Source organism: Halichondria panicea, chromosome 6 (assembly GCF_963675165.1).
Source record: "Halichondria panicea chromosome 6, odHalPani1.1, whole genome shotgun sequence".
In the NCBI taxonomy this organism is placed as follows: Eukaryota; Metazoa; Porifera; class Demospongiae; order Suberitida; family Halichondriidae; genus Halichondria; species Halichondria panicea.
This window is the reverse complement of record NC_087382.1, coordinates 1971897-1996255: the sequence shown is the minus strand read 5'-3', so window position 1 is coordinate 1996255 and position 24359 is coordinate 1971897. Positions and strand designations below refer to the sequence as shown.

General features: G+C 43.9%; 1 protein-coding gene and 2 long non-coding RNA genes across 23 annotated transcripts; 2 read left to right on the top strand and 1 right to left on the bottom strand.

Moving 5' to 3' along the window:
- Positions 1-46: 46 nt before the first annotated feature.
- Positions 47-3666, bottom strand: LOC135337338 (alcohol dehydrogenase class-3-like). The gene is made up of 10 exons (XM_064533268.1): positions 3507-3666; positions 3354-3455; positions 3185-3278; positions 2718-2853; positions 1814-2004; positions 1604-1762; positions 862-992; positions 658-793; positions 223-361; positions 47-160 (listed from the first exon to the last, which is right to left on the bottom strand). The coding sequence occupies exons 1-10, from the start codon at positions 3525-3527 to the stop codon at positions 136-138; spliced, it is 1134 nt and encodes a 377-aa protein (XP_064389338.1). The 5' UTR covers positions 3528-3666; the 3' UTR covers positions 47-135.
- Positions 3667-3722: 56 nt separating this feature from the next.
- LOC135337341 (uncharacterized) lies at positions 3723-7018 on the top strand. Of its 6 annotated transcripts, none has more exons than XR_010395083.1 (3): positions 3736-3955; positions 4086-4702; positions 5509-7018. It is a non-coding gene; the product is annotated as an uncharacterized LOC135337341 (long non-coding RNA). The 6 variants fall into 6 exon arrangements; XR_010395085.1 differs by having other exon boundaries at positions 3738-3955; positions 4086-4524; positions 4641-7018; XR_010395082.1 differs by having other exon boundaries at positions 3738-3955; positions 4086-4541; positions 4641-7018.
- A 359-nt stretch (positions 7019-7377) lies between these two features.
- On the top strand, positions 7378-11627 carry LOC135337339 (uncharacterized). 16 transcript variants are annotated; one of them, XR_010395079.1, is made up of 7 exons: positions 7378-7474; positions 7586-7748; positions 7939-8205; positions 8346-9113; positions 9323-9384; positions 10163-10384; positions 10501-11627. It is a non-coding gene; the product is annotated as an uncharacterized LOC135337339 (long non-coding RNA). The 16 variants fall into 16 exon arrangements; XR_010395077.1 differs by having other exon boundaries at positions 8346-9235; XR_010395076.1 differs by having other exon boundaries at positions 7939-8037; positions 8144-8205; positions 8346-10384.
- Positions 11628-24359: the final 12732 nt, after the last annotated feature.

Genomic DNA, 24359 nt, shown 5'->3' with positions numbered 1-24359 from the left:
AACATAATTCCCTTGTAGAATCTCTATGGCTTCATACTCGCGCTGACTCAATCATGAATAATATATAATTATTATCAAAACATTATCAGTCCAGTTATTACAAGTCCAGCCATTCCTGACAGTGACAGATCCATCTTAGAAGTTGACCACGCTGCGAATGCTGTGTGCATGATATGTGTGTGTGTGTGTGTGTGGGGGGGGGGGGGACAGTGGTAGCGGTACCTGAGTCCTTGATGCATGACTTGGAAAGCTGTGTTGATCTCAGCTAGGGGAAAAGTGTGAGTGACAAATTGGTCCACTTTCAGTTCCCCTTTCATGTACTGGTCAACCATCATTGGAACAGCATCACGACTCTTCCAACCTACACACCCACACACAGGCACAGTATAAAGATATCCCTGTACACACACCCACACACACACAGGCACAGTATAAAGATCTGTACACACACCCACACCCACCCACACACACAAGCACAGTATAAAGATCTGTACACACACCCACACCCACACACCCACACAGGCACAGTAAGAGATATCCCTGCACACACCCACCCACACACACACACACACACACACACACACACACACACAGGCACAGTAAGAGATATCCCTGTACACACACTACATGAGGCGTATATATGTACAGACCACTTACCTCCGAATGCACAGCCCTTCCAGACCCTCCCAGTAACTAGTTGGAATGGTCGTGTGGAGATCTCTTGCCCAGCTGCAGCTACTCCAATGATAGTGGCCACACCCCAACCTTTGTGACATGCCTCTAGTGCTGCTCTCTGTAGTTAGGGTTAAGGTCAGTGACTGCCTACCAGCTGAGGCTTTGACAACACATGTGCGTACTCACCATGGTCTTGACATTTCCAATACACTCGAATGAGTAATCTAGTCCTCCATCAGTTAGTTCAGCTACCACTTGTTGTGTGGGGGAAGAGTGCTCCAGTGGATTCAAGAACTCTGTAGCTCCAAACTCTTGAGCTGTATACATGTACAGGGCACAAAGTCATGTGATACACAGCACATGAGGAACAAAGTCATGTGATACACAGCACATGAGGCACAAAGTCATGTGATACACAGCGCATGAGGCACAAAGTCATGTGATACACAGCACATAAGGCACAAAGTCATGTGATACACAGCACATTATGAGGCACAAAGTCATGTGATACACAGCACATTATGAGGCACAAAGTCATGTGATACACAGCGCATGAGGCACAAAGTCATGTGATACACAGCACATGAGGCACAAAGTCATGTGATACACAGCACATTATGAGGCACAAAGTCATGTGATACACAGCACATTTATGAGGCACAAAGTCATGTGATACACAGCGCATGAGGCACAAAGTCATGTGATACACAGCACATTATGAGGCACAAAGTCATGTGATACACAGCGCATGAGGCACAAAGTCATGTGATACACAGCACATTATGAGGCACAAAGTCATGTGATACACAGCACATTATGAGGCACAAAGTCATGTGATACACAGCACATTATGAGGCACAAAGTCATGTGATACACAGCACATTATGAGGCACAAAGTCATGTGATACACAGCACATTATGAGGTTACCTGTAGGCCACTTGTCATTGTTAATGTCCACAGCAATGATTCTACTAGCCCCTGCTTTCTTGCAGCCCATGATGACAGCTAGACCCACAGCCCCACAGCCCCACACGCCCACTACACTACCAGCCTCCACACCAGCCGTATTGAGAGCAGCACCATAGCCTACAGTTGACATACTCCATTAGTTATACCAGCCGACACATGCACACATACCAGTGGGGATGCCACAGCCTAGTAGACACACTTTATCCAGAGGGGCACTGGGGTCCACCTTCGCCACTGCTATCTCTGGCAGTACTGTATACTCAGAGAAAGTGCTTGTACCCATAAAGTGGTATACAGTTTGACCTTTGCAGGAGAAGCGACTGGTCCCATCAGGCATGACCCCGCGACCTTGTGTGCTCCTGGAAGGAACGTAAAGCAATCACACTGACTATATACAGTGGTTTTCCTTACCTTTGCAGGCTATACTGCAAGAGCACTGCAACCACAATGTAGTAAATATAGTATTTTGGTTGGCTTCTGTTATGATTGTTAGTAACAAGCCAACAAAATTACTTGCTATGGCCTGCAAAATGCAAACTGTAACTGGTTTTAATTTGGCAATTTCAAAACTGCCAAATTAGTGGACCTAATTGCTGTAGTAGCCTAAGACGTCAAATTAAAAATCGCCAAATTCTAATAGCTCACTCGCCAAATAATTATAATAGCCGCTAAATGTTCCAGGTGTCTCATATTTTGTCTGACTGAAGTGATGGTAGCTCAGCTAACTTGTTGCTTGGTTCATTGTGGCTAAAACTTGTATGCATAGCTATAGGGAGCGGAGGGCCTATATTTACTAGGCTCAAAATTGGATATTTCCGAAAGCAGCTTGTTGACCTCAAGCATTATAATTATAGAAGGAGTGCTGTGAAAGTAGAGTAGTAACCCCTTGAGTTGTGTGAAAAGTCTGCAATAGCCAGTATTTTACCCATCATTGATTTTTGTGATGTGTGGGTGGACTAAAATAACACAGACAGGTAATCAGTACATTGTGGTTGCAGTGCTCTTGGAGTATAGCCTGCAAAGGTATGGAAAACCACTGTAGCAACCCAGGACACAAGCATACACACTGTACCTTATGCAAGAGCAAAGATTGGTCTTGTTGCTCTTACAGAACTTGCATTGTCTACATTGTGGTATATAGAGTGGTATCACATGATCTCCAGGCACTACTGAGGTGACGCCCACACCCACACTCTCCACTACACCAGCTGCATTAAAGGTAGGCATATAATCAGAGGAGGCTGAAACCACTAATTGCTTTTCTACAATTTTCGACTACTTTTAACCTAGTTTTTAGTGTCTGTAAACATGAGGGGGGGTCACATGAGGGGGGGTCACATTTTATTTTTGCCTATTTTGCGTCTCGAGGCCATCTGTGCATTGACTTCGAGAAAAAGCCGCTAGATCATGACATATCGAGGCTATACAGTACATGAGAGCACTGACTTGTACTGCTTCTGAGCAAAAATTGGCGAACATAAAATTATATTTAACACACCCACTCACTAAAAACTAGAATAACATACAAGCAACACCCACCTCCTTCGTGTCCTAGGATACAGGGGAACTTCCCCTCTGAGTCACTCCCACCCAGTGTGTAAGCATCAGTATGGCACACACCAGTCGCTATGATCTGTGTGGGCGTGTGAAGTGTGTACCAAGTGAGGTACGTATCCGTACCGTACGCAGGTACATATAATATCCTTACCTGAACTCTGACCTCTCCTGCTTGTGGTGGACTCACTTGCACTTCTTCTATAGATAGAGGTTTGGATGCTTCCCAAGCAACAGCAGCACTGCACGTGATCACCTATATAGGCTAATAATGAGACATATAGCTACCAAAAAGTAGTGAGCCAACTTTTCCAGCAAATTCCGACATTATAAGCAGGTCAATTCTCTAGGCTGGATATGCAGTACAGTCGAGTCTAGCTAGCCTGGTGTTAGCCTCGATTCCAAGCCTATTAAAATAATCTGCCTTGAATCGAGGCTAGTGTGCAGTCACATAGCTAGCCACACCCCACGTAGTGGCTTAGCCTCGAGACTATAAGCTTGCAGGATTAGTGGGTGGGGCAGGTAGGTAACCTCACAGCAGAAGCTCTGCTCACAAGCAGAGCTTCTGCTTCACAAGGCCTGGCCTACATTTACAAGACTATGCCTACTGTATGGCTGCCTACACAAATGAATATACTTAGTTGTCACACGTGTCATGACATGATAGAGCACATCCAGCCACGGGGCAAAGAGAGAGCAAGACGAGATATATGGTACCCTGCCAGCTGCCTCCTTGTACCTCGGTCACCTTTTTTGGTGAGCGCTATAGCTAGCAAGGTGGTAGTTGGACATTATTTTTATAGTGAAAGCCTTGTGTTAAAGTAGCTCTGTGGGATTCCGCTCTGTCCTTTAATAATATATTATTATTTTTGTGTTCTACTCACAGATAACTACTCAACTCTGTACAGCTACAGCCAGGATTCAGCATTCAATCACTCTCATAATTTTATTGTCATTTCATCTTTTATGGGGGACGCCCCACTCTTAATTTTTATCACTGAATGGCTGCTGACGTACGTATATATAAGAGCACTACAAGATACGACAGGAAAGGGTCAGTATAATAATTATGTAAGTGATGTAGTGTACTATCTTCTGGTATTCAGCCCCTTTAATGAGCACAGGATTATATAGATCATTAGTTACATCACTATAATTATGCAATTTTCTGCTGTATTTCATATTGTAATGATTCATTGGGTACTGACTTTATATGGATGTATGGATGGTGCTATGATTCTTAGCCTTCCAGGCCGCAACATAGAATGCTGGCTTTCTGATCGAGATCTGTTATTTGGAGTGGATCTACCTCTGAGAGACAAAGGGCCAGTTACTGTATCATGTATGAATATATTTATTCTGTTGCTTGTACATTTCGTAGCATTATCAGTAATATAGAGTAGCATCTTGAGCTCCCCTTTCTTCATCACTCAATCTGCAGGCAGTGTATGTGATTTTCTGACAGGAAAGGCTACTCTAAACAGAGGAAGTCGGCCACACAAGGTATAGTCTAATAATTATTGTACAGTACTAGATGATCTTCTCTGTTTTGGGTCAGATGCAATTGCCTTGAATCACTAGCCAGTTTAAAACATTTCTTCTACTCTTGGCTTAAGAAATTGTATTTTATTATTGTACCAGCATTAGGTAGTTAACTCCAGCATTGACCGTGTAGCGGGAAAGTTCGTTATTTGATCCCTTGAGAAATGTTGTATAGTTGTTCATATTTCAATGCCAGGAAACCATAGCTTTGCATGGTGCGTGGAAGTGTCTTCCATTTATATTACATGAAGTGTGAAGTGTGTTTGAAGTGTGTTGTAAGTTTGTACAGACCCATGGTGGCAATGATCTGATGATGGCTCCACTGCTCTGATGGACCAATGCAGGAGAAGTTATTCTGTATAATTATTACACTAAATTAATGTATGCCACTGTTTGGATCGGTTTCTGTTCTGCTCAGCTTCTTCCTCCAACTTGCTTACGCAGGCTAAGCTTATTCTTAATTAGTTCATTCTTAGTTCATTCTATAGTCTAGTATTATTGTCGGTTTGGTTGTTTTATGTTTTTCACCTGGTCATACGGATTCACTTCATTAATTTTTATACAGTGCAGACCACACCTCTATCCACACATTGTACCTGCACATCCTGTATATATGGGGCCACACCCCCACTCACTGTACTGATATGTGGTCACACCCCCATACATGGTAACCCTCTTGACCACACCTCCACCCATGCATTGTGTCGTACATGCTGTGTTTTTGTGTACAGTACACACATCATCCGTGTCTTTATCCCCACACCTAGTCGGAGGGAGCAGCAAGTTCTACTAAGAGCCAGCATCACCAACTAACCAACACACTACAAGACTTACCTACTACCAGCTAGGACAGCACACCACCCGGGATAGACTCTACTATACCATGTAATACGCCTTTGTATTACGATCATGATACAATTTGCTGCCCTCCCTCGCCCATGGATTGAATAATTATGGACACTCGCAGGAGACTGACACACAATAATAGACACCAAAGGGCCAGTTACTGTATCATGTACGAATATTCTGTTGCTTGTACAACTCGTAACATTATCAGTAATTGACTGTAGAGTAGCATCTTGAGCTCCCCTTTCTTCATCACTCAATGCAGGCAGTGTATGTGATTTTCTGACAGGAAAGGCTACTCTAAACAGAGGGAGTCGGCCACACAAGGTATAGTCTAATAATTATTGTATGGTACTTAGATGATCTTCTCTGTTTTGGGTCAGATGCAATTGCCTTCAATCACTAGCCAGTTTAAAACATTTCTTCTACTCTTGGCTTAAGAAATTGTATTTTATTATTGTACCAGCATTAGGTAGTTAACTCCACTTATGCATTGACCTCTGCGTGTAGCGGGAAAGTTCATTATTTGAGCCCTAGAGAAATGCTGTATAGTTGTTCTCATTTCAATGCCAGGAAACCATAGCTTTGCATGGTGCGTGGGAGTGTCTTCCATTTTTATTACATGAAGTGTGAAGTGTGTTGTAAGTTTGTACAGAGAGGACTCCCATGGTGGCAATGATCTGATGATGGCTCCACTGCTCTGATGGACCAATGCAGGAGAAGTTATTCTGTATAATTATTACACTAAATTAATGTATGCCACTGTTTGGATCGGTTTCTGTTCTGCTCAGCTTCTTCCTCCAACTTGCTTACGCAGGCTAAGCTTATTCTTAGTTCATTCTTAGTTCATTCTATAGTCTAGTATATTATCGGTTTGGTTGTTTTATGTTTTTCACCTGGTCATACGGAATCACTTCATTATTATCAGTGCAGACCACACCCCTATCCACACATTGTACCTGCACATCCTGTATATATGGGGCCACACCCACTCACTGTACTGATATGTGGTCACACCCCCATACATGGTAACCCTCTTGACTACACCTCCACCCATGCATTGTGTCGTACATGCTGTGTTTTTGTGTACAGTACACACATCATCCGTGTCTTTATCCCCACACCTAGTCGGAGGGACAGCAAGTTCTACTAAGAGCCAGCATCACCAACTAACCAACACACTACAAGACTTACCTACTACCAGCTAGGACAGCACACCACCCGGGACAGACTCTACTATACCATGTAATACGCCTTTGTATTACGATCATGATACAATTTGCTGCCCTCCCTTGCCCATGGATTGAATAATTATGGACACTCGCAGGACAACTAAGAGACTGACACACAATAATACTGCATTTTTGCCATTACATGTATTGTAATAAAAATAATTATTAATTTTTTGCCATTAATTTTATTTAAAATTAATCATTAATTATAGCGGAATCATGCATGCCTGCATGATAGTAGTCTCATGAATGAGTCGTCCTTTGTCCCAATGCATGCCTGCATGATAGTAGTCTCATGAATGAGTCGCCCTTTGTCCCACATGCATGCCTGCATGATAGTAGTCTCATGAATGAGTCATCACCGGCCCTTTGTCCCACGCATGCCTGCATGATAGTAGTCTCATGAATGAGTCGCCTTTGTCCCAAAGAATAGCCCCGCCCACTTACTATGAGTGCTGCGCTTTAAATATGCTTGTAGCTGCAGAAATAGTGGGTGGGGCTGGTATGTTTTTGCAGAATTAGTGGGTGGGGCTGGTATGTTCTTCACAAGGCCTTCAGTGCGCATGTCATGATGAGCACATGTTATTTGCAGCCACGAGACAAAGAGAGAGCATGTACCCTGCCGGCTGTCTCCTTGTACGTCGGTCACCTTTTGGTGAGCGCTATAGCTAGCAAGGTGGTAGTTGGATATTAATAGTGACAGCCTTGTGTTAAAGTAGCTCTGTGTATACTGTCCTTATATTGTTCTCTCATGTCTTACTCACAGATAACTACTCAACGCTGCACAGCACAGGATTCAGCATTCAATCACTCTCATAATTTTATTGTCATTTCATCTTTTATGGGGGACGCCCCACTCTTAATTTTTATCACTGAATGGCTGCTGACGTACGTATATATAAGAGCACTACAAGATACGACAGGAAAGGGTCAGTATAATAATTATGTAAGTGATGTAGTGTACTATCTTCTGGTATTCAGCCCCTTTAATGAGCACAGGATTATATAGATCTCCAAGCCATTAGTTACATCACTATAATTATGCAATTATCTGCTGTATTTCATATTGTAATGATTCATTGGGTACTGACTTTGTATGGATGGTGCTATGATTCTTAGCCTTCCAGGCCGCAACATAGAATGCTGGCTTTCTGATCGAGGAGAAGATAATCTGTTATTGGCCGGGGATGGAGTGGATCTACCTCTGAGAGACAAAGGGCCAGTTATTGTATCATGTATGAATATTCTGTTGCTTGTACATTTCGTAGCATTATCAGTAATTGACTCTAGAGTAGCATCTTGTGCTTCATCACTCAATCTGCAGGCAGTGTATGTGATTTTCTGACAGGAAAGGCTACTCTAAACAGAGGGAGTCGGCCACACAAGGTATAGTCTAATAATTATTGTACGGTACTTAGATGATCTTCTCGGTTTTGGGTCAGATGCAATTGCCTTCAATCACTATAGCCAGTTAAAACATTTCTTCTACTCTGGCTTAAGAAATTGTATTTTATTATTGTACCCAGCATTGACCTCTACTACCGTGTAGCGGGAAAGTTCGTTATTTGAGCCCTCGAGAAATGTTGTATAGTTGTTCACATTTCAATGCCAGGAAACCACAGCTTTGCATGGTGCGTGGGAGTGTCTTCCATTTATATTACATGAAGTGTGAAGTGTGTTGTAAGTTTGTACAGAGAGGACTCCCATGGTGGCAATGATCTGATGATGGCTCCACTGCTCTGATGGACCAATGCAGGAGAAGTTATTCTGTATAATTATTACACTAAATTAATGTATGCCACTGTTTGGATCGGTTTCTGTTCTGCTCAGCTTCTTCCTCCAACTTGCTTACGCAGGCTAAGCTTATTCTTAATTAGTTCATTCTTAGTTCATTCCATAGTCTAGTATTATTGTCGGTTTGGTTGTTATGTTTTTCACCTGGTCATACGGAATCACTTCATTAATTTTTATACAGTGCAGACCACACCTCTATCCACACATTGTACCTGCACATCCTGTATATGTGGGGCCACACCCCCACTCACTGTACTGATATGTGGTCACACCCCCATACATGGTAACCCTCTTGACCACACCCCAACCCATGCATTGTGTCGTACATGCTGTGTTTTTATGTACAGTACACACATCATCCGTGTCTTTGTCCCCACACCTAGTCGGAGGGACAGCAAGTTCTACTAAGAGCCAGCATCACCCACTAACCAACACACTACAAGACCTACCTACTACCAGCTAGGACAGCACACCACCCGGGACAGACTCTACTATACCATGTAATACGCCTTTGTATTACGATCATGATACAATTTGCTGCCCTCCCTCGCCCATGGATTGAATAATTATGGACGAGACTGACACACAATAATAGACACCAAAGGGCCAGTTACTGTATCATGTACGAATATTCTGTTGCTTGTACATTTCGTAACATTATCAGTAATTGACTGTAGAGTAGCTCCCCTTTCTTCATCACTCAATGCAGGCAGTGTATGTGATTTTCTGACAGGAAAGGCTACTCTAAACAGAGGGAGTCGGCCACACAAGGTATAGTCTAATAATTATTGTACGGTACTTAGGGTCAGATGCAATTGCCTTGAATCACTAGCCAGTTTAAAACATTTCTTCTACTCTTGGCTTAAGAAATTGTATTTTATTATTGTACCAGCATTAGGTAGTTAACTCCACTTATGCATTGACCTCTACTACTGTGTAGCGGGAAAGTTCATTATTTGAGCCCTCGAGAAATGCTGTATAGTTGTTCTCATTTCAATGCCAGGAAACCATAGCTTTGCATGGTGCGTGGGAGTGTCTTCTATTTTTATTACATGAAGTGTGAAGTGTGTTGTAAGTTTGTACAGACCCATGGTCTGATGATGGCTCCACTGCTCTGATGGACCAATGCAGGAGAAGTTATTCTGTATGATTATTACACTAAATTAATGTATGCCACTGTTTGGATCGGTTTCTGTTCTGCTCAGCTTCTTCCTCCAACTTGCTTACGCAGGCTAAGCTTATTCTTAATTAGTTCATTCTTAGTTCATTCTATAGTCTAGTATTATTGTCGGTTTGGTTGTTTTATGTTTTTCACCTGGTCATACGGAATCACTTCATTATTATCAGTGCAGACCACACCTCTATCCACACATTGTACCTGCACATCCTGTATATATGGGGCCACACCCCCACTCACTGTACTGATATGTGGTCACACCCCCATACATGGTAACCCTCTTGACCACACCCCCACCCATGCATTGTGTCGTACATGCTGTGTTTTTGTGTACAGTACACACATCATCCGTGTCTTTATCCCCACACCTAGTCGGAGGGAGCAGCAAGTTCTACTAAGAGCCAGCATCACCAACTAACCAACACACTACAAGACCTACCTACTACCAGCTAGGACAGCACACCACCCGGGACTTAATACGCCTTTGTATTACGATCATGATACAATTTGCTGCCCTCCCTCACCCATGGATTGAATGATTATGGACACTCGCAGGACAACTAAGAGACTGACACACAATAATAGACACCAAAGGTCCAGTTACTGTATCATGTACGAATATTCTGTTGCTTGTACATTTCGCAACATTATCAGTAATTGACTGTAGAGTAGCATCTTGAGCTCCCCTTTCTTCATCACTCAATCTGCAGGCAGTGTATGTTATTTTCTGACAGGAAAGGCTACTCTAAACAGAGGGAGTCGGCCACACAAGGTATAGTCTAATAATTATTGTACGGTACTCTCTGTTTTGGGTCAGATGCAATTGACTAGCCAGTTTAAAACATTTCTTCTACTCTTGGCTTAAGAAGTTGTATTTTATTATTGTACCAGCATTAGGTAGTTAACTCCACTTATGCATTGACCTCTACTACTGTGTAGCGTAAAAGTTCGTTATTTGAGCCCTCGAGAAATGTTGTATAGTTGTTCATATTTCAATGCCAGGAAACCATAGCTTTGCATGGTGCGTGGGAGTTTCTTCCATTTATATTACATGAAGTGTGTTGTAAGTTTGTATAGAGAGGACTCCCATGGTGGCAATGATCTGATGATGGCTCCACTGCTCTGATGGACCAATGCAGGAGAAGTTATTCTGTATAATTATTACACTAAATTAATGTATGCCACTGTTTGGATCGGTTTCTGTTCTGCTCAGCTTCTTCCTTCAACTTGCTTACGCAGGCTAAGCTTATTCTTAATTAGTTCATTCTTAGTTCATTCTATAGTCTAGTATTATTGTCGGTTTGGTTGTTTTATGTTTTTCACCTGGTCATATGGAATCACTTCATTATTATCAGTGCAGACCACACCTCTATCCACACATTGTACCTGCACATCCTGTATATATGGGGCCACACCCCCACTCACTGTACTGATATGTGGTCACACCCCCATACATGGTAACCCTCTTGACCACACCTCCACCCATGCATTGTGTCGTACATGCTGTGTTTTTGTGTACAGTACACACATCATCCGTGTCTTTATCCCCACACCTAGTCGGAGGGAGCAGCAAGTTCTACTAAGAGCCAGCATCACCAACTAACCAACACTACAAGACCTACCTACTACCAGCTAGGACAGCACACCACCCGGGACAGACTCTACTATACCATGTAATACGCCTTTTTATTACGATCATGATACAATTTGCTGCCCTCCCTTGCCCATGGATTGAATAATTATGGACACTCGCAGGACAACTAAGAGACTGACACACAATAATAGACACCTAACTGCATTTTTGCCATTAATATAATAAAAATAATTTTGCCATTAATTAATCATTAATTATAGTGGAATCATGCATGCCTGCATGATAGTAGTCTCATGAATGAGTCGTCCTTTGTCCCACATGCATGCCTGCATATGATATAGTAGTCTCATGAATGAGTCGCCCTTTGTCCCAAAGAATAGCCCCGCCCACTTACTATGAGTGCTGCGCTTTAAATATGCTTGTAGCTGTGTACGTGTATGGCAGCATGATGGCTACTCTATCCCTCTCTCTGCAACGGAGGGAGTACCACCATACAATGGACCAACCAACCACTCCATCATCCTGCCACTTGAACAGGAGGAGAGAGTGCTACCTATTCCAGTGGGTAAGTTACTGTGTGTTAATATTATTATTAAATAGCTTTGAGCTTGTGTGCATGGATTATCTTTGTATCTAGGTTAGTACTGATTAGAGCATTGTACAGTTGGGATCATGCCTCAGGGTGATGTAGAGCCTGTGCTAGGCCCTGCCTTAGGGACTAGCTGTGACTCTGTTGACCTGTTGTATGATCAGCAAGTCGAGCGTCTTGAGCGATCCTTACCTTTGGGAAAACTTGACAGTATAGCCTCTGTTCGATTTCTAGATTCCTTGTTTTTGGGATTCTGCCATCGCGTTGCGGTATCGGTAGCCCTGAAGGCATGGGATTTAGAAATCGGAACAGAGCAATACTGCCCAGTGGGGGCGCAATGATACTTAATGGTGATTGGACAGGAATGAGGCAGAATAGCTACGTTGTCATGACCCGATCGTACCGAGCATGCCACATGTCCTGGCACAGGTTCTATGTTGTTCTGAGACATGATACCTAACTGTTTACTGTTTACCTTGTTCTGTACTCTCTAGGGGTGTACAGTAATTAGGGTGGTACAACCACCAAGGCGAGTGTATGCTGTGTGGTGTATGGGTGACTATTCTATCCCTCTCTCTCTCTTCATGTGCAACGGAGGGAGTACCACCATAGAATGGACCAACCAACCACTCCATCATCCTGCCACTTGAACAGGAGGAGACCTCCTACCTATTCCAGTGGGTAAGTTACTGTGTGTTAATTATAAAATAACTTTGAGCTTGTGTGCATGGCAGGTGGCCCATTATCTTTGTATCTAGGTTAGTACTGATTAGAGCTTTGTACAGTTGGGATCATGCCTCAGAGTGATGTAGAGCCTGTGCTAGGCCCTGCCTTAGGGACTAGCTGTGACCCTGTTGACCTGTTGTATGATCAACAAGTCGAGCGTCTTGAGCGATCCTTACCTTTGGGAAAACTTGACAGTATAGCCTCTGTTCGATTTCTAGATTCCTTGCTTTTGGGATCCTGCCATCGCGTTGCGGTATCGGTAGCCCTGAAGGCATGGGATTTAGAAATCGGAACAGAGCAATACTGCCCAGTGGGGGCGCAATGACACTTACTGGTGATTGGACAGGAATGATGCAGAATAGCTACGTTGTCATGACCCGATCGTACCGAGCATGCCACATGTCCTGGCACAGATTCTATGTTGTTCTGAGACATGATACCTAACTGTTCACTGTTTACCTTGTTCTGTACTCTCTAGGGGTGTACAGTAATTAGGGTGTATGCTGTGCTTATGCTTGTAGCTGTGTGGTGTATGGGTGACTATTCTATCCCTCTCTCTCTCTCTCTTCATGTGCAACGGAGGGAGTACCACCATAGAATGGACCAACCAACCACTCCTGCCACTTGAACAGGAGGAGACCTCCATTGAGTGCTACCTATTCCAGTGGGTAAGTTACTGTGTGTTAACTATAAAATAACTTTGAGCTTGTGTGCATGGCAGGTGGCTTTGTATCTAGGTTAGTACTGATTAGAGCTTGCCTCAGGGTGATGTAGAGCCTGTGCTAGGCCCTGCCTTAGGGACTAGCTGTGATCCTGTTGACCTGTTGTATGATCAGCAAGTCGAGCGTCTTGAGCGATCCTTACCTTTGGGAAAACTTGACAGTATAGCGTCTGTTCGATTTCTAGATTCCTTGCTTTTGGGATCCTGCCATCGCGTTGCAGTATCGGTAGCCCTGAAGGCATGGGATTTAGAAATCGGAACAGAGCAATACTGCCCAGTGGGGGTGCAATGACACTTACTGGTGATTGGACAGGAATGATACAGGATAGCTACGTTGTCATGACCCGATCGTACCGAGCATGCCACATGTCCTGGCACAGGTTCTATGTTGTTCTGAGACATGATACCTAACTGTTCACTGTTTACCTTGTTCTGTACACTCTAGGGGTGTACAGTGATTAGGGTGGTACGAGTGCTTATGCTTGTAGCTGTGTGGTGTATGGGTGACTATTCTATCCCTCTCTCTCTCTTCATGTGCAACGGAGGTAGTACCACCATAGAATGGACCAACCAACCAACCACTCCATCATCCTGCCACTTGAACAGGAGGAGACCTCCTACCTATTCCAGTGGGTAAGTTACTGTGTGTTAATTATAAAATAATGGCAGGTGGCCCATTATCTTTGTATCTATGTTAGTACTGATTAGAGCTTTGTACAGTTGGGATCATGCCTCAGGGTGATGTAGAGCCTGTGCTAGGCCCTGCCTTAGGGACTAGCTGTGACCCTGTTGACCTGTTGTATGATCAGCAAGTCGAGCGTCTTGAGCGATCCTTACCTTTGGGAAAACTTGACAGTATAGCCTCTGTTCGATTTCTAGATTCCTTGCTTTTGGGATCCTGCCATCGCGTTGCGGTATCGGTAGCCCTGAAGGCAGGGGATTTAGAAATCGGAACAGAGCAATACTGCCCAGTGGGGGCGCAATGACACTTACTGGTGATTGGACAGGAATGAAGCAGATTAGCTACGTTGTCATGACCCGATCGTACCGAGCATGCCACATGTCCTGGCACAGGTTTTATATTGTTCTGAGACATGATACCTAACTGTTTACTGTTTACCTTGTTCTGTACTCTCTAGGGGTGTACAGTAATTAGGGTGGTACGAGTGTATGCTGTGCTTATGCTTGTAGCTGTGTGGTGTATGGGTGACTATTCTATCCCTCTCTCTCTCTCTTCATGTGCAACGGAGGGAGTACCACCATAGAATGGACCAACCAACCACTCCATCATCCTGCCACTTGAACAGGAGGAGACCTCCATTGAGTGCTACCTATTCCAGTGGGTAAGGTTAATTATAAAATAACTTTGAGCTTGTGTGCATGGCAGGTGGCCCATTATCTTTGTATCTAGGTTAGTACTGATTAGAGCTTTGTACAGTTGGGATCATGCCTCAGGGTGATGTAGAGCCTATGCTAGGCCCTGCCTTAGGGACTAGCTGTGACCCTGTTGACCTGTTGTATGATCAGCAAGTCGAGCGTCTTGAGCGATCCTTACCTTTGGGAAAACTTGACAGTATAGCCTCTGTTTGATTTCTAGATTCCTTGCTTTTGGGATCCTGCCATCGCGTTGCGGTATCGGTAGCCCTGAAGGCATGGGATTTAGAAATCGGAACAGAGCAATACTGCCCAGTGGGGGCGCAATGATACTTAATGGTGATTGGACAGGAATGAGGCAGAATAGCTACGTTGTCATGACCCGATCGTACCGAGCATGCCACATGTCCTGGCACAGGTTCTATGTTGTTCTGAGACATGATACCTAACTGTTTACTGTTTACCTTGTTCTGTACTCTCTAGGGGTGTACAGTAATTAGGGTGGTACAACCACCAAGGCGAGTGTATGCTGTGTGGTGTATGGGTGACTATTCTATCCCTCTCTCTCTCTTCATGTGCAACGGAGGGAGTACCACCATAGAATGGACCAACCAACCACTCCATCATCCTGCCACTTGAACAGGAGGAGACCTCCTACCTATTCCAGTGGGTAAGTTACTGTGTGTTAATTATAAAATAACTTTGAGCTTGTGTGCATGGCAGGTGGCCCATTATCTTTGTATCTAGGTTAGTACTGATTAGAGCTTTGTACAGTTGGGATCATGCCTCAGAGTGATGTAGAGCCTGTGCTAGGCCCTGCCTTAGGGACTAGCTGTGACCCTGTTGACCTGTTGTATGATCAACAAGTCGAGCGTCTTGAGCGATCCTTACCTTTGGGAAAACTTGACAGTATAGCCTCTGTTCGATTTCTAGATTCCTTGCTTTTGGGATCCTGCCATCGCGTTGCGGTATCGGTAGCCCTGAAGGCATGGGATTTAGAAATCGGAACAGAGCAATACTGCCCAGTGGGGGCGCAATGACACTTACTGGTGATTGGACAGGAATGATGCAGAATAGCTACGTTGTCATGACCCGATCGTACCGAGCATGCCACATGTCCTGGCACAGATTCTATGTTGTTCTGAGACATGATACCTAACTGTTCACTGTTTACCTTGTTCTGTACTCTCTAGGGGTGTACAGTAATTAGGGTGTATGCTGTGCTTATGCTTGTAGCTGTGTGGTGTATGGGTGACTATTCTATCCCTCTCTCTCTCTCTCTTCATGTGCAACGGAGGGAGTACCACCATAGAATGGACCAACCAACCACTCCTGCCACTTGAACAGGAGGAGACCTCCATTGAGTGCTACCTATTCCAGTGGGTAAGTTACTGTGTGTTAACTATAAAATAACTTTGAGCTTGTGTGCATGGCAGGTGGCTTTGTATCTAGGTTAGTACTGATTAGAGCTTGCCTCAGGGTGATGTAGAGCCTGTGCTAGGCCCTGCCTTAGGGACTAGCTGTGATCCTGTTGACCTGTTGTATGATCAGCAAGTCGAGCGTCTTGAGCGATCCTTACCTTTGGGAAAACTTGACAGTATAGCGTCTGTTCGATTTCTAGATTCCTTGCTTTTGGGATCCTGCCATCGCGTTGCAGTATCGGTAGCCCTGAAGGCATGGGATTTAGAAATCGGAACAGAGCAATACTGCCCAGTGGGGGTGCAATGACACTTACTGGTGATTGGACAGGAATGATACAGGATAGCTACGTTGTCATGACCCGATCGTACCGAGCATGCCACATGTCCTGGCACAGGTTCTATGTTGTTCTGAGACATGATACCTAACTGTTCACTGTTTACCTTGTTCTGTACACTCTAGGGGTGTACAGTGATTAGGGTGGTACGAGTGCTTATGCTTGTAGCTGTGTGGTGTATGGGTGACTATTCTATCCCTCTCTCTCTCTTCATGTGCAACGGAGGTAGTACCACCATAGAATGGACCAACCAACCAACCACTCCATCATCCTGCCACTTGAACAGGAGGAGACCTCCTACCTATTCCAGTGGGTAAGTTACTGTGTGTTAATTATAAAATAATGGCAGGTGGCCCATTATCTTTGTATCTATGTTAGTACTGATTAGAGCTTTGTACAGTTGGGATCATGCCTCAGGGTGATGTAGAGCCTGTGCTAGGCCCTGCCTTAGGGACTAGCTGTGACCCTGTTGACCTGTTGTATGATCAGCAAGTCGAGCGTCTTGAGCGATCCTTACCTTTGGGAAAACTTGACAGTATAGCCTCTGTTCGATTTCTAGATTCCTTGCTTTTGGGATCCTGCCATCGCGTTGCGGTATCGGTAGCCCTGAAGGCAGGGGATTTAGAAATCGGAACAGAGCAATACTGCCCAGTGGGGGCGCAATGACACTTACTGGTGATTGGACAGGAATGAAGCAGATTAGCTACGTTGTCATGACCCGATCGTACCGAGCATGCCACATGTCCTGGCACAGGTTTTATATTGTTCTGAGACATGATACCTAACTGTTTACTGTTTACCTTGTTCTGTACTCTCTAGGGGTGTACAGTAATTAGGGTGGTACGAGTGTATGCTGTGCTTATGCTTGTAGCTGTGTGGTGTATGGGTGACTATTCTATCCCTCTCTCTCTCTCTTCATGTGCAACGGAGGGAGTACCACCATAGAATGGACCAACCAACCACTCCATCATCCTGCCACTTGAACAGGAGGAGACCTCCATTGAGTGCTACCTATTCCAGTGGGTAAGGTTAATTATAAAATAACTTTGAGCTTGTGTGCATGGCAGGTGGCCCATTATCTTTGTATCTAGGTTAGTACTGATTAGAGCTTTGTACAGTTGGGATCATGCCTCAGGGTGATGTAGAGCCTATGCTAGGCCCTGCCTTAGGGACTAGCTGTGACCCTGTTGACCTGTTGTATGATCAGCAAGTCGAGCGTCTTGAGCGATCCTTACCTTTGGGAAAACTTGACAGTATAGCCTCTGTTTGATTTCTAGATTCCTTGCTTTTGGGATCCTGCCATCGCGTTGCGGTATCGGTAGCCCTGAAGGCATGGGATTTAGAAATCGGAACAGAGCAATACTGCCCAGTGGGGGCGCAATGACACTTACTGGTGATTGGACAGGAATGAGGCAGAATAGCTACGTTGTCATGACCCGATCGTACCGAGCATGCCACATGTCCTGGCACAGGTTCTATATTGTTCTGAGACATGATACCTAACTGTTTACTGTTTACCTTGTTCTGTACTCTCTAGGGGTGTACAGTAATTAGGGTGGTACAACCAAGGCGAGTGTATGCTGTGCTTATGCTTGTAGCTGTGTGGTGTATGGGTGACTATTCTATCCCTCTCTCTCTCTTCATGTGCAACGGAGGTAGTACCACCATACAATGGATCAACCAACCACTCCATCATCTGAACAGGAGGAAACCTCCATTGAGTGCTACCTATTCCAGTGGGTAAGTTACTGTGTGTTAATTATAAAATAGCTTTGAGCTTGTGTGCATGGCAGGTGGCCCATTATCTTTGTATCTAGGTTAGTACTGATTAGAGCTTTGTACAGTTGGGATCATGCCTCAGGGTGATGTAGAGCCTGTGCTAGGCCCTGCCTTAGGGACTAGCTGTGACCCTGGGATTTATAAATCGGAACAGAGGGCGCAATGACACTTACTGGTGATTGGACAGCAGAATAGCTACATGATCGTACCGAGCATGCCACATGTCCTTCTATGTTGTTCTGAGACATGATACCTTACTGTTCACTGTTTACCTTGTTCTGTACTCTCTAGGGGTGTACAGTAATTAGGGTGGAACAACCAAAGCGAGTGTATGCTAATTCATTATGAACTTGTGCCGCAATTTCAATGATTTATACAGCAATTTAGTACATTAATCTTTATTAGTCATCTGAATGTGTTGACAGTTATGAACCTTTAAACTCTTGTAATATGGAATGTAATGTACTACCAAGTAAGGTAATGCTGGAGAAACCTTGCCAAGACTCTGTAATATGGAATGTGATGTACTACCATGTAAGGTAATGCTGGAGAAACCTTAGTGAGAACGATTTTAGTTTAACTAGCAACCCAGCAGTCTAGCTCATTATTCAGCCTCTTCTACCTCTGCTCTACCTCAAGTTCTCTTCTACCTTCTCTATACTCTACTGAGGAACCCAGCAGCCTCTATGTCCATCAGATCTCCTCTACCTAACCCAGTACTGCTCCAAGCTATAAGGTTTGTAGAGCTTTGTGTTAGCTAGCACTGGCTTTGTGTTAGCTTAATTGCCTGATCGAAGTAGCTTGTGTCAGGTCAGTGTCTAAGTGTTGGTATAGCTGCCTACCAGCTTCAATCCTACCAATGTCAGCTTCCCAATGTCAGCTTCAAGCCTCCTACAGCTGAGCGCTGGCTTTAGCTTGTAGCTTGTGTGTATGTAAGCCGCCTGCTATGGCAGCTTTTTATTTTTTGTCGCGGCCTGAAATCGAGACTGGTAGTAATTAGCCTCGATTCTTCTCCTGGCGCGTGTATTAAGTTCAAAAACAGCTCAACACTTTTTTTTAGGTAAATAAAATTCTTAAGTTAAATCAGTATTTTTTTTCTTACAGACAAGAGCATCAGAATATTAAGAGACATCAAAGACGCCAAGTATCAAGAAACACCAAGAATCAAGAGGAGACTCCAGGCCAAACGTTAGTCGTAAATAGTGTGATTATGTTTTTGCTCATTCGAGACAATTAAAAAAGAAGGAGGTAAAACATATCATGCTGTACATACAATTAAGATGACTAGCATCATTATAGTGTGCAATAATTTATTTGCTGGTTTTGCCTGCTATCTAAAAAAATTAGGCAAGCCCGTGTTTAAATAGTGTGCAATATTTCATTTGCTGGTTTAGCCAGCTTCTGACGGGGAGCCTTGCACGCCCTAATCTAAAAAAAATTAGGCAAAAAGGGAGAGCAAATAGTGTGCAATATTTCATTTGCTGGTTTAGCCAGCTTCTGACGGGGAGCCTTGCACGCCCTAATCTAAAAAAATTAGGCAAAAAGGGAGAGCCCGTATTTAAATAGTGTGCAATATTTCATTTGCTGGTTTAGCCAGCTTCTGACGGGGAGCCTTGCACGCCCTAATCTAAAAAAAATTAGGCAAAAAGGGAGAGCAAATAGTGTGCAATATTTCATTTGCTGGTTTAGCCAGCTTCTGACGGGGAGCCTTGCACGCCCTAATCTAAAAAAATTAGGCAAAAAGGGAGAGCCCGTGTTTAAATAGTGTGCAATATTTCATTTGCTGGTTTAGCCAGCTTCTGACGGGGAGCCTTGCACGCCCTAATCTAAAAAAAATTAGGCAAAAAGGGAGAGCCCGTGTTTAAATAGTGTGCAATATTTCATTTGCTGGTTTAGCCAGCTTCTGACGGGGAGCCTTGCACGCCCTAATCTAAAAAAAATTAGGCAAAAAGGGAGAGCAAATAGTGTGCAATATTTCATTTGCTGGTTTAGCCAGCTTCTGACGGGGAGCCTTGCACGCCCTAATCTAAAAAAAATTAGGCAAAAAGGGAGAGCAAATAGTGTGCAATATTTCATTTGCTGGTTTAGCCAGCTTCTGACGGGGAGCCTTGCACGCCCTAATCTAAAAAAATTAGGCAAAAAGGGAGAGCCCGTATTTAAATAGTGTGCAATATTTCATTTGCTGGTTTAGCCAGCTTCTGACGGGAGCCTTGCACGCCCTAATCTAAAAAAATTAGGCAAAAAGGGAGAGCCCGTATTTAAATAGTGTGCAATATTTCATTTGCTGGTTTAGCCAGCTTCTGACGGGAGCCTTGCACGCCCTAATCTAAAAAAATTAGGCAAAAAGGGAGAGCCCGTATTTAAATAGTGTGCAATATTTCATTTGCTGGTTTAGCCAGCTTCTGACGGGAGCCTTGCACGCCCTAATCTAAAAAAATTAGGCAAAAAGGGAGAGCCCGTATTTAAATAGTGTGCAATATTTCATTTGCTGGTTTAGCCAGCTTCTGACGGGGAGCCTTGCACGCCCTAATCTAAAAAAATTAGGCAAAAAGGGAGAGCCCGTATTTAAATAGTGTGCAATATTTCATTTGCTGGTTTAGCCAGCTTCTGACGGGGAGCCTTGCACGCCCTAATCTAAAAAACATTAGGCAAAAAGGGAGAGCAAATAGTGTGCAATATTTCATTTGCTGGTTTAGCCAGCTTCTGACGGGAGCCTTGCACGCCCTAATCTAAAAAAATTAGGCAAAAAGGGAGAGCCCGTGTTTAAATAGTGTGCAATATTTCATTTGCTGGTTTAGCCAGCTTCTGACGGGGAGCCTTGCACGCCCTAATCTAAAAAAAATTAGGCAAAAAGGGAGAGCAAATAGTGTGCAATATTTCATTTGCTGGTTTAGCCAGCTTCTGACGGGGAGCCTTGCACGCCCTAATCTAAAAAAATTAGGCAAAAAGGGAGAGCCCGTATTTAAATAGTGTGCAATATTTCATTTGCTGGTTTAGCCAGCTTCTGACGGGAGCCTTGCACGCCCTAATCTAAAAAAATTAGGCAAAAAGGGAGAGCCCGTATTTAAATAGTGTGCAATATTTCATTTGCTGGTTTAGCCAGCTTCTGACGGGAGCCTTGCACGCCCTAATCTAAAAAAATTAGGCAAAAAGGGAGAGCCCGTATTTAAATAGTGTGCAATATTTCATTTGCTGGTTTAGCCAGCTTCTGACGGGAGCCTTGCACGCCCTAATCTAAAAAAATTAGGCAAAAAGGGAGAGCCCGTATTTAAATAGTGTGCAATATTTCATTTGCTGGTTTAGCCAGCTTCTGACGGGGAGCCTTGCACGCCCTAATCTAAAAAAATTAGGCAAAAAGGGAGAGCCCGTATTTAAATAGTGTGCAATATTTCATTTGCTGGTTTAGCCAGCTTCTGACGGGGGGAGCCTTGCACGCCCTAATCTAAAAAACATTAGGCAAAAAGGGAGAGCAAATAGTGTGCAATATTTCATTTGCTGGTTTAGCCAGCTTCTGACAGGGAGCCTTACAATAAATTAGTGGTTTTGCTTAGTGCATTGTTTGTTTTAGTGACGAAAAAAGTGCAGTAAAACATGAAAAGAAAAGAAAAAAGTGGTTTTGCTTATAAGCTTAAGTAGTGCTTGATGATGAAAAGACAAAAGTAGGTTAGCTTTATTAATGCAGTATTTGCTGGTTTAAGTGAAAAAAAAAGTTGTTTTGTTAATAGTGGTTTGCTGAAAAAAAAAGTGAAGTCAGTCAAAGTTGTTTTGCAATTATGAAAACAAGTGCAGAAGGTAGTTTAGCTTATTAAAAGTTTGTATTTTAAGTAAAGTAAAAGTAGTACCTCAGTGCAGTAGAGGAAGCCAAAGGAAGCCAAAGTAGATAATCTATGGAATTTAGAAACCATAAGTACTGAAATATTGCCATCATCTGCTATAAAAGAGAGTGAGCAAAAAGGGAGGAGGGTGGGCGTGGCTGAGGGTGGGAAAGTTGGCTAGAGTGTGCGGTAAAGTACTTGAGCTAGAGTTGTGGTTAAGTACTCTAACAACAGCTAGAGTTGTGGTTAAGTACTCTAACAACAGCTAGAGTTGTGGTTAAGTACTCTAACAACAGCTAGAGTTGTGGTTAAGTACTCTAACAACAGCTAGAGTTGTGGTTAAGTACTCTAACAACAGCTAGAGTTGTGGTTAAGTACTCTAACAACAGCTAGAGTTGTGGTTAAGTACTCTAACAACAGCTAGAGTTGTGGTTAAGTACTCTAACAACAGCTAGAGTTGTGGTTAAGTACTCTAACAACAGCTAGAGTTGTGGTTAAGTACTCTAACAACAGCTAGAGTTGTGGTTAAGTACTCTAACAACAGCTAGAGTTGTGGTTAAGTACTCTAACAACAGCTAGAGTTGTGGTTAAGTACTCTAACAACAGCTAGAGTTGTGGTTAAGTACTCTAACAACAGCTAGAGTTGTGGTTAAGTACTCTAACAACAGCTAGAGTTGTGGTTAAGTACTCTAACAACAGCTAGAGTTGTGGTTAAGTACTCTAACAACAGCTAGAGTTGTGGTTAAGTACTCTAACAACAGCTAGAGTTGTGGTTAAGTACTCTAACAACAGCTAGAGTTGTGGTTAAGTACTCTAACAACAGCTAGAGTTGTGGTTAAGTACTCTAACAACAGCTAGAGTTGTGGTTAAGTACTCTAACAACAGCTAGAGTTGTGGTTAGGGTTAGGGTTAGGGTTAGGGTTAGGGTTAGGGTTAGGGTTAGGGTTAGGGTTAGGGTTAGGGTTAGGGTTAGGGTTAGGGTTAGGGTTAGGGTTAGGGTTAGGGTTAGGGTTAGGGTTAGGGTTAGGGTTAGGGTTAGGGTTAGGGTTAGGGTTAGGGTTAGGGTTAGGGTTAGGGTTAGGGTTAGGGTTAGGGTTAGGGTTAGGGTTAGGGTTAGGGTTAGGGTTAGGGTTAGGGTTAGGGTTAGGGTTAGGGTTAGGGTTAGGGTTAGGGTTAGGGTTAGGGTTAGGGTTAGGGTTAGGGTTAGGGTTAGGGTTAGGGTTAGGGTTAGGGTTAGGGTTAGGGTTAGGGTTAGGGTTAGGGTTAGGGTTAGGGTTAGGGTTAGGGTTAGGGTTAGGGTTAGGGTTAGGGTTAGGGTTAGGGTTAGGGTTAGGGTTAGGGTTAGGGTTAGGGTTAGGGTTAGGGTTAGGGTTAGGGTTAGGGTTAGGGTTAGGGTTAGGGTTAGGGTTAGGGTTAGGGTTAGGGTTAGGGTTAGGGTTAGGGTTAGGGTTAGGGTTAGGGTTAGGGTTAGGGTTAGGGTTAGGGTTAGGGTTAGGGTTAGGGTTAGGGTTAGGGTTAGGGTTAGGGTTAGGGTTAGGGTTAGGGTTAGGGTTAGGGTTAGGGTTAGGGTTAGGGTTAGGGTTAGGGTTAGGGTTAGGGTTAGGGTTAGGGTTAGGGTTAGGGTTAGGGTTAGGGTTAGGGTTAGGGTTAGGGTTAGGGTTAGGGTTAGGGTTAGGGTTAGGGTTAGGGTTAGGGTTAGGGTTAGGGTTAGGGTTAGGGTTAGGGTTAGGGTTAGGGTTAGGGTTAGGGTTAGGGTTAGGGTTAGGGTTAGGGTTAGGGTTAGGGTTAGGGTTAGGGTTAGGGTTAGGGTTAGGGTTAGGGTTAGGGTTAGGGTTAGGGTTAGGGTTAGGGTTAGGGTTAGGGTTAGGGTTAGGGTTAGGGTTAGGGTTAGGGTTAGGGTTAGGGTTAGGGTTAGGGTTAGGGTTAGGGTTAGGGTTAGGGTTAGGGTTAGGGTTAGGGTTAGGGTTAGGGTTAGGGTTAGGGTTAGGGTTAGGGTTAGGGTTAGGGTTAGGGTTAGGGTTAGGGTTAGGGTTAGGGTTAGGGTTAGGGTTAGGGTTAGGGTTAGGGTTAGGGTTAGGGTTAGGGTTAGGGTTAGGGTTAGGGTTAGGGTTAGGGTTAGGGTTAGGGTTAGGGTTAGGGTTAGGGTTAGGGTTAGGGTTAGGGTTAGGGTTAGGGTTAGGGTTAGGGTTAGGGTTAGGGTTAGGGTTAGGGTTAG

Excerpts from the sequence above, each read along its gene's own strand:
- LOC135337338 (XM_064533268.1), bottom strand. The coding sequence starts at position 3,527 with ATGTCGGAATTTGCTGGAAAA. Across the intron at positions 3,456-3,506 it reads TGTCGGAATTTGCTGGAAAA|GTGATCACGTGCAGTGCTGC; the intron begins GTTGGCTCACTA and ends TAGCCTATATAG. Across the intron at positions 2,854-3,184 it reads TATCCTAGGACACGAAGGAG|CTGGTGTAGTGGAGAGTGTG; the intron begins GTGGGTGTTGCT and ends CCTTTAATGCAG.